Here is a 16,253-nt window from a genome sequence, read left to right as displayed (position 1 = left end):
TCCAAGCTAAGGAAGCCAAGCAAGCACACAGTGCAAACCTCCCGCTACCTAGCCAATGCATCCCAGAAAAACACAACGGCTTGTTAAACATGCTTCTTAGGAGTCATGGTGACTTCTACCAGTGTTTGTAAAGACAGGACAAAAATGAATGTACATTTATGTCTCAGAGATCCATTCAGCCCGTTTAAAAGAACAACTCTGGGGGCTGGAGCGATAGCACAGTGGAGAGGGAGTCTGCCTTGCACTCGGCCAACCTGGGTTCGATCCCTGGCATCCTATACAGTCCCCCAAGCACCTCCAAAAGTGATTCCTGAGTGCAGAGCCAGGAGTAAGCCCTGAGCCTTGCGAGGTGTGGCCCAAGAACAAAAAAAGAAAATATTTCCAAACATGGGAAAATGAGCTACATTTTACGTCACACTGGGAGAGGGGTCCGGGAGACAGCTCAAGGGGTCAGAGCACATGCTTTGCCCCACCTGGGCACCCAGTACCACCATGAGTTGGGAATAGTGGCTGCCCCATTACCTCCTACGGGGGCCCCAAACATACAAATAAGTGCTGGGAAAATGTCAGAATCATTCATATTTTCTCCAAGTATGTCCAAACACAAAACTAACGTGGGGTAGCGGAGAGCTCGTGAGCTGGAGCATACGCTTTGCATGCAGGAGGCTTGAGTCTGACCCCAGGTACCCCATCTCATGGCCACCCCCCCCCCAAGCAGCACCAGAAGCAACCCCCAGTACTAAGCCAGGAGTGGCTCAAGGAAAAGAAATAATTTAAATTTGTATGTATATATGGGGGCTGGAGCAATAGCACAGCGGGTAGGGCGTTTGCCTTGCACGCAGCCGACCCGGGTTCGATTCCCAGCATCCCACATGGTCCCCTGAGCACCGCCAGGGGTAATTCCTGAGTGCAGAGCCAGGAGCAACCCCTGTGCATCGCCGGGTGTGACCCAAAAAGCAAAAAAAAAAAAAAAAGTAAATTTGTATGTATATAAATGTATGTGTGTCTGTGGGTCCGTGTGTGTGGTCTCCATGCATGCGTACACTGAGAATCATGCTGGCAACACAGGTCTTGCAAAGGTGAGTTTTTATGGGGCTGGAGCGATAGTACAGGTAGGGTATTTGCCTTGCACGCGGCTGACCCAGGTCCAATTCCCAGCATCTCATATGGTCCCCTGAGAACTACCAGGAGTAATTCCTGAGTGCAGAGCCAGGAGTAACCCCTGGACATCGCTGGGTGTGACCCAAGAAGAAAAAAAAAAATGAGTTTTTATTTTTAAAACAGCCTGAGGTCTGGGCCGGAGACAGAGAGAGTACAGTGAGGAACGCACCTACCTTTTGCATGCAGCCAACCCAGGTTCAATCCCCAACATCCCATATGGTTCCCCAAGCCTGACCAGGAGTGAGTCCTGAGCAGCACCAGGTGTGGTCCAAAAACAAAACAAAAGTAAAAGAGCCTCAGGTCATATTGCATCACAGATATAATTTAGCACTGTCATTGTCCCGTTATTCATCGATTAGCTCAAGCGGGCACCAGTAACGTCTCCATTGTGAGACTTGTTGTTACTGCGTTTGGCATCTCGAATACGCCACAGGGAGCTTGCCAGGCTCTGCCGTGTGGGCGGGATACTCTCGGTAGCTTGCTGGGCTCTCCGAGAGGGATGGAGGAATCGAACCCGGGTTGGCCACATGCAAAGCAAACACCCTACCCGCTGTGCTATCGTTCCAGTCCAGCCCCTTTTAAACGACTACAGTCCAGTCTTTCTTTAAAAGATGTAACTTATCAACCAGAAATATAACACATCCAGAACTTTTTTTTTTTTGACTCCATGCTGTACGAAAGAAGAAAGCTCCCATTCATGAAGCTCTACACAACCACAACAAAGCTGAGTGTTACAAAGTCTGACACGGCCCCTGACAGAGACCCATCATTAGGGCCCACATACTGCTTCCTCCAAACTGCCAAGCTTGAGATCAAAAGACTCACTCCACTTATCACCCACTCCTCCACGCCCATTACCACTGCTGCTCTCACCCCTCTCTTCCTTGGTAACACAGTTCCTTCAAAGCTGCCCAGTTTCTTGAGTTGTTCTTATTTCAGCTCAGCAAAAAAACAGATAGTATAGGGGTCAAGGACCTTGTCTTACATGCAGCCAATCCAAGTTCAACCCCTGGCACTGCACAGGTTTCCCCAAGTACTGCTGGGTGTGGCCCAAAACCCAAAACTAAAATCTTGAAATGTTCTTGTTTTTATATTCTTTTGATAGTTTTAATTACTGAGGTACTCAATAGTAGGGTTTTTTTGTTTTGTTTTGTTTTGGTTTTTGGGTCACACCTGGTGATGCACAGGGGTTACTCCTGGCTCTGCACTCAGGAATTACTCCTGGCAGTGCTCAGGGGACCATATGGGATGCTGGGAATCGAACCCGGGTCGGCTGCGTGCAAGGCAAACGCCCTACCCGCTATGCTATCACTCCAGCCCCAGTAGGGTTTTTTTTATGGTGGGTGGGGTGTAGGTTTTACACAAATGAGAAATTTCTGAAATACAAGAATATGCTAAATATTGAAGTTCCTCAGAAATTTAAGCAGAATTGGGGCTGGAGAGAAAGTACAGCAGGGAGGGTGTTTGCCTTGCATGCAGCTGACCCTGGTTCAATCCTCAGCATCTAATATGTCCCCTGAGCACAGCCAGGAATAACTCCTGGAGGCTGGAGTGATAGCACAGCGGGTAGAGCGTTTGCCTTGCATGCGGCAGAACCAGGTTCAATCCCAGGCATCCCATATGGTCCCCCAAGCACCGCCAGGAGTAATTCCTGAGTGCAGAGCCAGGAGTAACCCCTGAGCATCGCTGGGTGTGACCCAAAAAGCAAAAAAAAAAAAAAAAACACAAATAGGAGTAACTCCTGATCATAGAAACTGGTGACCCCGACCCCAAGAAAAAAAGTTTTTTAACAGAAGTAGTGGATGAGTCAGGAAATTATTCCACTTCAGATTATATTTCCAGAAGAATCCCAAGACAAGACTCCAACAGATTTCTAAAGCCACAACAGTAGCATTATTCATAATTTGTGTTACTTATAGCTTGGAGCTACCATAGCCCCGGTTCAATTCCTCTGTCCCTCTCGGAGAGCCCAGAGCTACCATATTTAAAAAAAAAAAAAATTTAAATCACTAATTCCAAGAATTGGTCATTTGATGAACATATTCACAGACTTCTACTGTTAATCACCTAGGAGTGGCACTAAATCAGATTTGTGCATATTCCGTTTTAGTAAATAGTGCCACTGTTCTAGAGTGGCTGGACCTACGTATACTCTCACAAACTATGAAAGCTCCACTTCAGAGATAAACAAATGGGAATACCTTAAACTAAGAAGTTTCTGTACCTCAAAAGAAACAGTGACCAAAACACAAAGACAATCTACATTCTGAATGGGGAAGGATATTCACCCAATACCTATCTGATAAGGGGATGAGATCAAGGATATACAAGGCACTGGTTGAACTCTGTAAGAAGAAAACATCCAACCCCATCAGAAAATGGGGCAATGAATTGAACAGAAACTTTCTCAAAGAAGAAATCCGAATGGCCAAAAGACACATGAAAAAATGCTCTTCAGGACTGGAGCGACAGCACAGCGGGTAGGGCATTCGCCTTGCAAGGGGCTGACCCGGATTCGATTCCCAGCATCCCATATGGTCCCCTGAGCACTGCCAGGAGTAATTCCTGAGTGCAAAGCCAGGAGTAACCCCTGTGTATCGCCGGGTGTGACCCAAAAAGAAAAAAAAAAAAGCTCTTCATCACTAATCATCAGGGAGATGCAGATCAAAACAATGAGATATCATCTCACATCTCACACCAGAGACTGGCCCACATCCAAAGAACAAAAGCAACTGGTGTTGGCGCGGATGTGGGCAGAAAGGGACCCTCCTTCACTGCTGCTGGGAATGCCGACTGGTTCAGCCCTTTTAGAAAAACTGCATGGACGCTTCTCAAAAAATTAGAAATTGAGCTCCCATTTGACCCAGCAATACCACTGCTGGAAATATATCCCAGAGAAGCAAAAAAGTATAGTCAAAATGACATCTGCACTTGTATGTTCATTGCAGCACTGTTTAGAATGCCCAGAACCTGGAAAAAACCCGACTGCCCGAGAACAGATGACTGGTTAAAGAAACTTTGGTACATCTACACAATGGAATACTATACTACTGTTAGAAAAGATGAAGTCATGAAATTTGCATATAAGTGGACATCATGTTAAGTGAAATGAGTCAGAAAGAGAGGGACAGACATAGAAAGATTGTACTCATTTGTGGACTATAAGTAACAGAATGGGAGACTAACACCCAAGGATAGTAGAGATAAGTACCAGGAGGTTTGCTCCATGGTATGGAAGCCGGCCTCACATGCTGGGGGAAAAGGCAGCTCAGACAGAGAAGGGACCAAGTAAAGGGTGTTTAGAGAGCCCACTCGGAATGGGAGGAGAGTGCCGAAAGTAAGACTATAGACCGAACATGATAGCCATTCAATACTTGCATTGCAGACCACAACACCCTAAAGGAGAGAGAGAGTAAAAGGGAATGGGCCTGTCACAGAGGCAGAGCAGGGGAAGGCGGGGAGATGGAGGGGGGATGGGAGGGATACTGGGAACATTGGTGGTGGAGGGATGGGCACTCGATCACTGTATGACTGAAATGTAAGCACAAAAGTGTGTAAGTCTGTAAATGTACCTCACGGTGATTCATTTAAAAATTAGAAAGATTGGGGCTGGAGCGATAGCACAGTGGGTAGGGCGTTTGCCTTGCACGCGGCCGACCAGGGTTCAAATCCCAGCATCCCATATGGTCCCCTGAGCATGGCCAGGAGTAACCCCTGTGCATCGCCAGGTGTGACCCCCCCAAAAAAAAGGCAAAAAAAAAAATTAGAAACATTAAAAAAAAAAAGCTCCACTTCTCTGCACACTTGCCAGTCCTTAGCATTTTCAGCACCTCAAATTTCAGCCACTGGTGGGACATCGTGGGATCTTCTCAGTGTGTTTTACTCTGCATTTCCCCATGACTAACAGTGTCAGGCACTATCCGTACACTTATCAACCACCTGCTTTTTATTGTCCTTTATATCTCTATGCAGTAGTAAATCTTTATTGATTCTGAATATGAATCACCTGTCAGACACACTTAAGGAGGGAGGCTGGGCCACCCCCACCTGTGCTGAGGGTTCACTCCCAGGGGTACCCAGGGGGACTGAACCGGGGTAGGGTGTGGGCAAGGCACTGGCTATCTTGTTACAAATATCCTCTCATGGTCTATGTCTTTCTTCATACTCTTTACTTGTTTGATAGAAGTCGTCAGTTTTGGGTTTTTGGTGGGGTTTTTTTTGGGTTTTTGTTTTGTTTTGTTTTGTTTTTTTGCTTTTTGGGTCACACCCGGTGATGCACAGGGGTTACTCCTGGCTCTGCACTCAGGAATTACTCCTGGCGGTGCTCAGGGGACCATATGGGCTGCTGGGATTTGAACCCCGGTTGGCCGCGTGTAAGGCAAACGCCCTAGCTGCTGAACTGTCGTTCCAGCCCCAGAAGCCATCGGTTTTACCTAGCTCCATTCATATTCTAACTGGTGCGTTTTTTTAAATGGCCCAAGAACCACACCATCCCCTGCTGGGCCCACTGCAGAACCAGGACTTCAAATGAAGCTCAGACTGTGCCAAATGGAAGTGACCATGTAACTTAAGGCAAAAGAATTGGAAGACATCAGGTTTGGGTTTGGGTTAGGGTTTGTTGGGTTTTCAAACCATACTCGGCGGTGCTCAGGGGTCACCCCTGGAGGGACTTGAGAGACCATATGTGGCGCCAGAGACTGAAGCAGGTCAGCCGTTCGCGAAGCAAATGCTCTACCCGCCGTACTATCTCAGGGCTGAAGAGACAGTCCAGTGAGTAGGCACCTGCACTGCACGTGGCCAATCCATGTTCAGTGCAGCAGCACATGTGGCCCCCTGACCCCCACCACGGCTAAGCCCTGAGCAAAGGCTGGTGTGTTAAAATAAATGTTTAAATTCAAAACATTTTTAAAATAATAATAATTGGTTGGTTTTGAGGGCCAAAGCAATCGTGCAGCGGACAGGGCATTTGCCTTGCACGTGGCCAACCTGGGTTCAATCCCCAGCATCCTATATGGTCCCCTGAGCCCACCAGTAGTGATTCCTGAGTGCAGAGCCAGGAGTAACCCCTGAGCACCAGCAGATGCGCCCCCCCAAAATAAATAAATAAATAAATAAATAACTAGTTTTCAAATAAATCTGAGTTTTTGCCCATGTATATTTGATGTATGTAGCTATTTTATATGCCTACAAAGACAGGATCATGTAAAAATTTCTCTCACAAATGGGTTCACAAATAGAAACAGCTTAAGAAGATCTGCTATAGGGGCTGGAGTGAGATAGCACAGTGGGTAGGGCATTTGCCTTGCATGCGGCCGCCCCGGGTTTGATTCCCAGCATCCCATATGGTCCCCTGAGCACTGCCAGGGGTAATTCCTGAGTGCAGAGCCAGGAATGACCCCTGTGCCTCGCCGGGTGTGACCCAAAAAGAAAAAAAAAAAAAAAGAAGATCGGCTCTAAACTACAGCTAGTATAAGAAACGGCACGGTAATGGACCAGACAGGCCCATTCAAAGCCCCGCTGTTCAGATGGGAAAAGTTAAGCAAATCAGTAGTGGTACCTGATTACAAACCAACCATCGACGGCAACTCCCTCTGTGCTTGTAACTGGGCAACACCACCTCTCCTAAAACCAGGAGGCCAAGTACACTTCTGGAATCCCTCTTCTGAAAAGACTCACTAATCTGGTTATTAAAATGGCTACATATCTACTGTCCGCTTAAATTTACACAACAAAAAAAATATTTCACTGTGGGAAGGAAACGGATTATTTTGTATCAAAAAAACTCAAACAACGTACATTGCCTTTTAGGTCTTTAGTTCTAAATATAGACCTTATCTGGGGATATCAGGCATGTGCAGAAAGGTTTATTTTTGTACTATTTCCTGCAGCCTGCTTCCAATAGCAAATAGCTTAAAACAGTTTACATGTCTGAATAATCTAATATGCCAAGGGACAGCACACAAAGAAATGACAGTCATTAAAAAGGATTCTGAGTTCAAATGTTTATCAAGAGGCCAGGGAGGACTGGGGACATGGCTCAGCGGCAGTGCACTTGCCTTGCAAGAGTGAGGCCCTGGGCGCCATGCCCAGCTCTGCCAAAAAAATTATTAATAAGGAGCCGGGGAAATAGATCAAAGGGCTGGAGCACACGCCTGGCAGACAGCGTCCAGGACTCCGTCACTAAACTGCAAGGTCCACCAAGCACCACGGGTGGCGCCCTGCCAGCCCCCCCGGCATCATTCAGGAGGACCCTCCAATGAAAAAGTCTCAGGGGACAGCACATGCTTTGCGCACCAGAGACCCAGGTTCAATCCCCAGCACTGCAGGAGTCAGGGCAGCCCCTGTGCACCATTATTAGTTGCGGCACCCCCAGCCCCCAGAAAGGAACAAGGAAAGCAGTACACAAGCGAGCAAAAATGCACCGTGCACATTTTTTGTTCTGTTTTGGACAACATCCGGTAGCTCAGGGATCATTCCTCGAGGGCTCAGGGAACCATATGGGGTACCAGTGATCGAAATCCGGGCTGGCCACAAACAAGGCAAATGCCTACCCACTGTACTAATATGGGCTGTATTATCACACCAGCCCCCAGTACGGCGCATATTAAAAGAGAAAGGCTTTATAGCAACAGAGGACGATTATTATTGTTTTGTTCTGTTTTGTTTTGGTTCCATACCTGGCAATGCTGGGGGCTTCCTGTCCTGGCTCTCCACTCAGGAATCACTCCTGGAAAGGCTCTGGGGATTAAATATTAAACGTGGGGGGGTTGGAGCGATAGCACAGTGGGTAGGGCGTTTGCCTTGCACGCAGCTGACCCGGGTTCGATTCCCAGCATCCCATATGGTCCCCTGAGCACCGCCAGGGGTAATTCCTGAGTGCAAAAACCCCTGTGCATCGCCGGGTGCGACCCAAAAAGAAAAAAAAAGAAATATTAAATGTGGGTGGACCCATGCAAGGGTACCCCACTGTACTATCTCTCCAACCCCCTAGAATGATTATTCCTGAGTGGCAATATTAAGGTGGTTAATTTTCTTTTTCTTTTCTTTTTTTTTCTTCTTGGGTCATACCGGATGATGCTCAGGGGTTACTTCTGACTCTGCACTGAGGATTTACTTCTGGCGGTACTCGGAGGACCATATGGAATGTCAGAATTTGAACCCAGGTCGACCGTGTGTAAGGCAAACGCCTGACCCACTTTGGTCCCAAGGTGGTTTATTTTCTTGCTGTTGCTCTACAATGACTATCTTTTATTTTAATCTGTTTCTTTCATTTAAGGGTTTTATTTGCGGGGGGGGGGGGGGGGCAGAGGTGAAGACAAAGAGGTAGCATAGGAGACCAGGCACCTGTCTTGCATTTGGCTGTGATCATGACCCTGGTTCTAATCCCAGCACCCAGATGGTCCCCTGAGCACTCCCAGAGGTCTGTCCTGAGCACAGAGCTGGTGAGGCAGGAGTGGTGTGTCAGGGGCCTTTGTGGGCCTGGAGCATTCCGGCTGAGAGATCCTGCCAAAAGCCACAGGACAGGCCATTGTCAGGAGATGCCCCATCCCTCACTCTTATTTGTTTCTCTTATCAGACCTTTCTCACCATCTCCCGCCCTCTTGCCAGTCCTCCCAGCCGTCCACCTCTGTTTGTGCTGGGCCCCGGCCAAAGCAGCACAGGAGCAGAACCCCTGGGTCTGGCCAGAGTGCATCAATCCTAGTCCTAAAGCTCTGAGAGAGCCTCTGGCTTTTCCCAGCCCAGCGGGTCATAATCCCCTAGCACTAGAAGCAGGGCCCAAGCACCGCAGGGTGTGACCCAAACCACCCCCCCCACACATTTTTTTTAATTGAGCAAAGAACCAGGGCTGTGGCTCAAGAGTGAAGTGATGGGGTGGGGGGGGGGGGCAAGTCTGCCTTGCCGCAGAAGGCTCTCAGACAATCAAAACAGAACCAGTGAAAGGTCGGCCTCCCCGGAGACCTGCGGTCCAAACTTCCATACTGGAAAGAAGAGAAAAGAGGGGGAGGGGAGGAAAAAAGGAGAAGGGAAAAAGAGGGCCAAAGAGACAGTACATACAGGGCTGGAGTGACAGCACAGCAGGTAGGGCGTTTGCTTTGCCTGCAGCCAACCCGGGTTCAATTCTCAGCATCCCATAGGGTCCCCTGAGCAGCGCCAGGGGTAATTCCTGAGTGCAGAGCCAGGAGTGACCCCTGTGCATCGCCGGGTGTGACCCAAAAAGAAAACAAACAAAAAAAAAGAGATAGTACAGCAGGCAGGGCATTTGCCTTGCATGAGGCTCACCAGGATACAATGCTCAGCACCATAAACGTCGGTCAGAGTGCCACCAAGACTGATGCCTAAGCAAAGTCAGGAGTAAGCCCTGAGCAGAGTCAGGTATGGACCCAAGCAGTTTTTTTTTTTGGGGGGGGGGTTCTTTTTGGGTCACACCAGACCATCCATATTCAGGGGTCACACCTGGCTCTGCACTCAGGAATTACTCCTGGCCGTGCTCGGGATTCCAGGAATCGAACCTGGGTGGGCCGTGTGCAAGGCAAATGCCCTGGCCCCTGTACTATCATTCCAGCCCCATCCCAAGCCCTTTTCTAAAAAAACAACAAGGCCTGCTTTTGTACATATGCCTGTTCCTTCAACCGGGAGTGCCAGGGACTGAAGGCAGGCCCTCAAACAGGAGGAGATGCACTCTGCTAAGCTACAGCCCTAGCCTGAGCAAAGTTTTTCAAAGAAAGAAAACCTGGGTTGGCTACCCAGGAGAGGCTGCTGAAGGGTGACCAGATCCCATCTGATTTTGAAAAGACTGGCCAGCCGCTGCACAACACCTCATCCTGACAGGCAGGGGGCCTGCGGGCAGGAGAACCAGGGAAGGAAGGAAGAGGGGGTCCCGGGCACCTTTGCACCGTAATGACATTTAACTTCATCCAAAAGGTCAGTCCCCTCCACGAGTCCCAAGTCATCCTCACTATTGGGGCAAACAACACGAGAGCAAAGATCAGGGACTAGCAGGGCAAGCTGCCCAGCGATGCCACACCACCACGCCAACCAGGCAGCACCGCATGACAAGGCCCAGAAGGCAAGCTCAGGGTGGGACTCCAGGGACCAATTTCGTTTTCTTTCAACAGGACCCTAAGAAACCGGGAGTAAGAGCCAGGTGGGCTTTCCTCGGGAGGCCATGGGCCCCAGGGCAGATGGAAGGACAGAGAGCGACTCAGAGTGATTCCTGAGTACAGAACTGCCAGCCTAAACCCTAATGGGATCAACAGGCCCCACCTGTGTGCATCCGCTGGGTGCACACAGGTGGGGCCTAACAGATCCCTAACACCCATGCAAGCTGGAGAAGTAACAGAGGTGAAGGTGTTGGCCGCACGTGTGGTCAGTCTGGTGCCCGTCACTGCCGACGTTCCCCCAAGCACCACTGGAAGTAAGCCTTGAGTTTACTATCAGGTATGGCCCCAAAACAAAACAAACAAAAACCAGACACACACTCATGTTGCTGTCAGCTAAAAGCTAAATAATTCTCTACACTGTGGAATTACTTACTAGTCATTTCAGAAGCATTCATATGCATTCATAATTATCGTTTTTCAAATCTGTAGAAGAACAACAACAAATTTGGAAGTGCCCGAGTTTTCTCTGTTGGAGGTACCAGGAGAAATGAGCTCTCTGCAGCGGAGCTAAAAATCATCCACAGCCCTGCCTGATGCCCTGAGCACTAAACCGGGAACAGCCTTTGAGCACTTCTGGGTGTGTCCTCCTCCCTCCTGGCCCCCCACCCCCCCAAAAAAAAAGCAGTTACACAGCTACTATGTGACAGAGCCCAAATCCAGATGACCAACCTGGTTAGATCGAGGAGTCCCTTAGCGCCCTGGGGTCCCACAAGGAGTGATTCCTGAGTACAGAACCAGGAGAAACCCCTAAGCATTGCTAGGTGTGAGCCCCACCCCGTGCCCCAAAAAGAAAAAAAGAAAAAAAACTACTACAAATACTGGGTCTTAATGACTCATCCTAAGGCCCTGCTCTTAACCACTGTCTCCAGTTAAAATGTAAACTGCCTTTTAAAGTGATGTCACCGTTTCCTCCATACTGCTTTCACGGATGGAGAAAGGAAGCCTTGAGACAAGTAAACAGGTCTAAAGAGCACTCCGGCACCGCAGAGAAGGAGAAAACCGCGAGAACCTTCACAGTACACGGGCGGCCTGAACCACCGGGTCACGATGCTTGAGATGGCTAGTCCTGCCCACCTCTTATCCTTTCCTCTCATACGTGCCTCGGGAAGGCCAGGACTGATAGCGCCGTGTGCTGGGCGTCTGCCTGGCCCGGGCCCACAGAGGTTCCATCCTCAGCTCCCCATATACGGTCCCTGAGCCCTCCAGGAGTGTTCCCTGAGCTCACAGTCAGGAGTAAGCCCTGAGCACCACAGGGTGTGGCCCCAAAACAAAACAAACAACAACATGAAAAAAACATTTGGGAAAAAAAAAAACATTGGAAAAACAGAGCTGGGCGAGAAGCTCATTCCCAAAGCTTAAATTCCTGATTTCTTAGTTTGGCATCAACACTGTGCTTTGGGACCTTAACATTTTAAGCATGACTCCCAGAGGAAAACGTTTCCTTTATTAGCAATTGGCTTTGAAAATTCCACTCTAGGATGCTAAATATAACAAAATACCTTCTGAGTTTTAGAATAAACACATTCTCCGGATTATTTTAAAAGTAACAACTGTCTGCTTATTTATTCCTAATAAGGCAAGTCACCACAGCACCTAAGCAACTATAATATCTTAGAATGGTAATGTTTTTGTGTTCTTCTGTGAATGCTTATCTTGCTTACTTCTCTGTTTCTTTGCTTCTCTATTTCCACTCTGGAGAAGACAGCGTTTCTCTCTCCCATGTTACTTCTCCCTTTCTCTCCCCTCACATCTTTCTAAATAAGTTTCAATAAAAACTGCTTTGCTTCACACACACACACAAAAAAAAGAATCTTAATTTTTTCCCCAGATCCTCTTGTAAAATGATCTAATACTGCTTCCGAATTCTAAAGAATGAGAAATTTCACACTTTTTTAAAGACATTATTGTTTCATTACTTCTAATTTATCTTGTTCTAGCCCAAGATGGAAGAATTCAATGTTATATATATTTCAGACCATGAAACAGAAATCAAAATTTTAAAGAATTCTACCAAATACAATTGTCAAAAGAGAGCATTTTACAATTCTTGAAACATGTCTTTTTAAATCCCAAACAATGACAAGTGAAGAAAACTCAGTGATGGGGTGAAGGGATGAGCAGCTTGTGCTGGGCTAGTGGCCGGAGTCAGAGAATGCAACAGCTCCTGGGCTTCCGGGCAGCGCTCCTCAGCCAGGGCCTCTGAAGGCCCCCGGAACAGTCCAAGGAAGCCAGAGCTAAAAATCTCCATTAACGGAGTGGTCACAGCGCCAGACAAGGGGGCCTGCTGCTCAGACTGGGAGCACAAGAAGGAAACAAAGTCGGAAGGCAGCCGAGGTTGGAGAAAGGGTGAGACATGCCGGGCTGGAGAGTAACATGCGCTTAGTGGACCTCAAAACCCCCAGGCCACAGCTGAGTATACGTGGTTTAAGTGCAGCCTGTGAGAAACTACGGCGGCCTCAGCTGGACAGCTCCGTAGGTTCTCCCTGTCTAAAACACAGATGAGAAAGCATTGAAGGCAGCAGCCACTGCGAGCACAACCAGAGAGCAAGCTTTGCACGCAGGAGGCCCAGGTTTGATTCCCAGCACCTCCAGGTCCTGAGTACAGAATTCAGAGCAGTCCTTAAGCATCACTAGATAAGGCTCCAAAATCAAAATTTAAAAAGCAACAGAAAAATAGTACAGTGGGTAAGCACTTGCCTTGCCCCCCACCTAGTCAAGCGCCCCCTCCAGGGAAGCCCTGTCTGGAGTGACTCCTGAATGCAGAGTAGCAAGCCCTGAGCGCCACAGGGTATAGACCAGAAAACACAAAAATTAATTAAAAGCAACAGAGAATGTTTCTACGGAAGAAGGATTCAAGGATTTTCAGTGGGGAGGACGGGAGGTGTTTCCCCTCAGGCCCCATGACTTGTTTTTAACCAGTTAAGTATATATGGCTCATCAGACGCATGGTCTCTTTTTGTCTCTTTTCAGGCCTCCTAGAATCCTAAAGTCCCAGTATCATCAAGTCTCTTCTCTTCACCCTCCAAAATGGCTACTACACAGCCTCCAAATATCTGCTCCCCAACGAGTATATAAAGTCTGGGCAGGATTCTCTTATGTGAGATTAAAATATTTAATAATAATAAAAAAAAAAGATAAGAGGAGCTAAAGCAATAACGCAGCGGGTAGGGTGTTTACCTTGCACTCGACCAACCTGGGTTTGATTCCCAGCATCCCCTATGGTCCCCCAGCACCACCAAGAGTAATTCCTGAGTGCAAAGTCAGGAGTAACCCCTGAGCATCGCCAGATGTGACCCCAAAAAGAAAAAAAAAATTAGAGGGGCGAGTGCCGGGAACCAATGCCTGGGAACCAATATGTCAGTAAAACCTGACCTGTAACTAAGGAACAACCACTTCTCAGGAAGAATATCAAAGTACCTTTTGAAGGTTGCAGAACAATACTCAGGGTAACTGCCATCAGGGCCCACATCCAGTTTGATTAAACTTTTGCATTCTTGCTATTCTCCCATTCTGCCCACTTCCTCATATAATCGACTATAAAAAAACTAGCTTAGGAGAAATAAAATTGGAGCTTGCTCCCATTCTTCTTGTGTCCGTCTCTTCTTGTGTCCATCTCTTCCTTCTTGTGTCTGTCAGTGTCTGTCTCTTTCTTCTTGTGTCTGTCTCCTTTTCACTCGCATACCCTCTCCCGGCCACCAACGTTGACCAAGTCCCGAGGGACGGGACAGGTGAGAAAGAGATTGCCACCCATAAGGCACTTGCCTTGATGCAAACAACCCGGTTCCAACCTGGCACCAGGTGTGGCCCCCAGACCCCTAGGAAGTGATCCCTGAGCACAGCCAGGAGTAAGCCTGAAGGAGAGCAGCCCTGTGTGGTCCAAAACAAACAAAACCCAGGAAGATCAGACTCTGAAGTCTTTAAAGAACCTAGACCGTTTTAAACTTGCATCCAGAAGCTGAAGAGGTAGTACAGCAGGTAGGCTCTTGCCTTGCACACAGAACAGGGTTGATCCCCCACACCCCATATGGCCCCCTGAGCCCCCCCAGGAATGATCCCTGGACACAGAGCCAGGAGCAAGCCCAGAGCACCACAGCGTCTCCCACCCCCGACACACAAAGACTTGCATCCAAGCTCTAAATTTTCTCAAAATACATACTAAAAATCAGTATGAGCGTTACGAGAGTCCTCCTTGGACAAACCACTGTCAATAGCAATAGCAAACTAGCAAAAAAAATTAAATAAATAAAAAAAAAAACAGTTTCCAACCTCAATACCTCATCCAAAATATTCTAGCCTAAGTGCTGTCACCCAAATTCCCTTGCTTGCTATCCTTCCCGGCGCAGACCCTGGCGAGGTGCGCAGAGGAGCGCTGCGCTGGGGCCCAGCCAGCGGGGCAAGCAGGTAGGCACGAGAAAGCAGCGCTTCCAATTCTCCAAAAGGGGCGAGCAAAAAGGAACGGGTTCAGAGGAACACTCTGGGGGTCCCCGAGCTCCGTGTGGACCCCAGCAAAGCGCCGTCGCCGTCGCTGGTGGGCACTGTCCGAGCTCGGGGCTTCCCCTGGCATCCGGGTCCCCCCTCCCCCGCCCGCAGTCCATCACGCACCACGCGGATGGTCGGGGATCAGTTCCACCCCCCACCCCGCGGCTCCCAAGGCAGGGAGGTGGGGGCAAGCCCCCCCCCGCGCCGCACCCCCCGGAGCGTAGCTGGCCCTTCGGACCCCGCCACCCGCTGCGTCCCCGCCAAAATGGCCTCGATTCTTTTTTTTTCCTTTTTCACCTCATCCATCCATCCATCCATCCATCCCCGCGCGCCCCGGAGGCGACCCTGCAACACCTGCCGCGGGGCAGGCGGGGCCGGGGCCTCGGGGGGCCGCCACACAGGTGAACCTGCACTCCGGGGGATCGCAGCCCCCCTCCCGCCGGGGCCACGGCCGCGTCCGGCTCAGCCGCACCCCCGGGTTCAAGTTGTTCCCGGGGGGCGGAAAGTCGCGGCGCGGGTCGGAGGAGGGGCGGAGAGGAGGGGCGAGGGTCTGCGGGGCCACCAAGGCCTCTCCGCTCCCAGGAGGGTCTCGGGGACGCCGGGTCGGGGGCGGAGGACCCCGGAGGTGGACGCCGCGAGGCCGGCGGCCGTGCGCGAGCCCCCCCCCCACGCGCGCCTCCCGGGGGTCGCCCCTCCCGAGCCAGCCCCCGACCTGCAGACCCCCGCCGGGCGCTCGGCACGGGTTCCCCGCCCCTGGCGCCCCCCACCCCGACGCCGTGCGCTCTCCGGGCCTCTCGGCGTCGCCCGCGGACGGCGACAAAGGGTCCGAGGGCGCGAGGACCCCTGGGGCGCACGCCCCCCGCCCGTCCCCGGGTACCTTGTCCTCGGGCGCGGCGTCCGGGTCGCGGGCCCCCCTCTGCCTCAGCTCCGACATGCTGGAGACCCGGCGCGGCGCCGACTCCGCTACGCCAGCGAGCGAGCAGCTCCGCGGCCGCCGCTGCAAGGCCCCTCCGCAGCCGCTCGGCCCCGCCCACCGCGCCGCCGCCCTTTCACCCGAGCTCGGCGCGGGCGGCCGCCCAGGCCCGGCCCGCTCGCTCCTCCTCCTCCTCCTTCTCCTCCTCCTCCTCCTCCTCGCCGGAGGGCCCGCGGAGCCAGCGCGCACGCGCAGCGCCGCCGGCGAGCCCGGGAGCCGCACCGACGACGCCGCGCCGCTAGGGGGCGGGGCGGGGGCGGGGGCGGGGCGCAGAGGGCCTGCGGGACGCCCATTGGACGGGAGCCGGAGGCGGCGGGAAAAGGCGTTGCGTTTCCGAGTCGGAAAAAGCCAGATCCAGTGGGCAAGGCCGACCTCTGGGGCTGGGGCGCTGGGTCCTAGAGGTCACGGGTTCCCGCGAGCGCAGTGCCCTGCCAGGCCTTGTCTGTGACCACTCCATTGCACAATGTTTTGTTTCTTTT

The 16,253-nt window shown here is 50.7% G+C and overlaps 1 protein-coding gene across 1 annotated transcript in view; it reads right to left on the bottom strand.

Annotated features, from left to right (window-relative positions):
- The window catches only part of CDS2 (CDP-diacylglycerol synthase 2), a 59,113-nt gene extending 43,199 nt beyond the window's left edge, over window positions 1–15,914 (bottom strand). Inside the window, exon 1 of the mRNA XM_012933268.2 lies at window positions 15,679–15,914. Within this exon, the coding sequence (XP_012788722.1) occupies window positions 15,679–15,735 (57 nt within the window). The 5' untranslated portion in view covers window positions 15,736–15,914. The remainder of the gene's footprint in view (window positions 1–15,678) is intronic.
- Between the last annotated feature and the right edge of the window lie 339 nt (window positions 15,915–16,253).

This window comes from Sorex araneus, chromosome 3 (genome assembly GCF_027595985.1).
Source record: "Sorex araneus isolate mSorAra2 chromosome 3, mSorAra2.pri, whole genome shotgun sequence".
Classification (NCBI taxonomy): domain Eukaryota; kingdom Metazoa; phylum Chordata; class Mammalia; order Eulipotyphla; family Soricidae; genus Sorex; species Sorex araneus.
The sequence above is the reverse complement of the archived record's forward strand: the minus strand, read 5'-3'. Positions and strand labels throughout refer to the sequence as shown.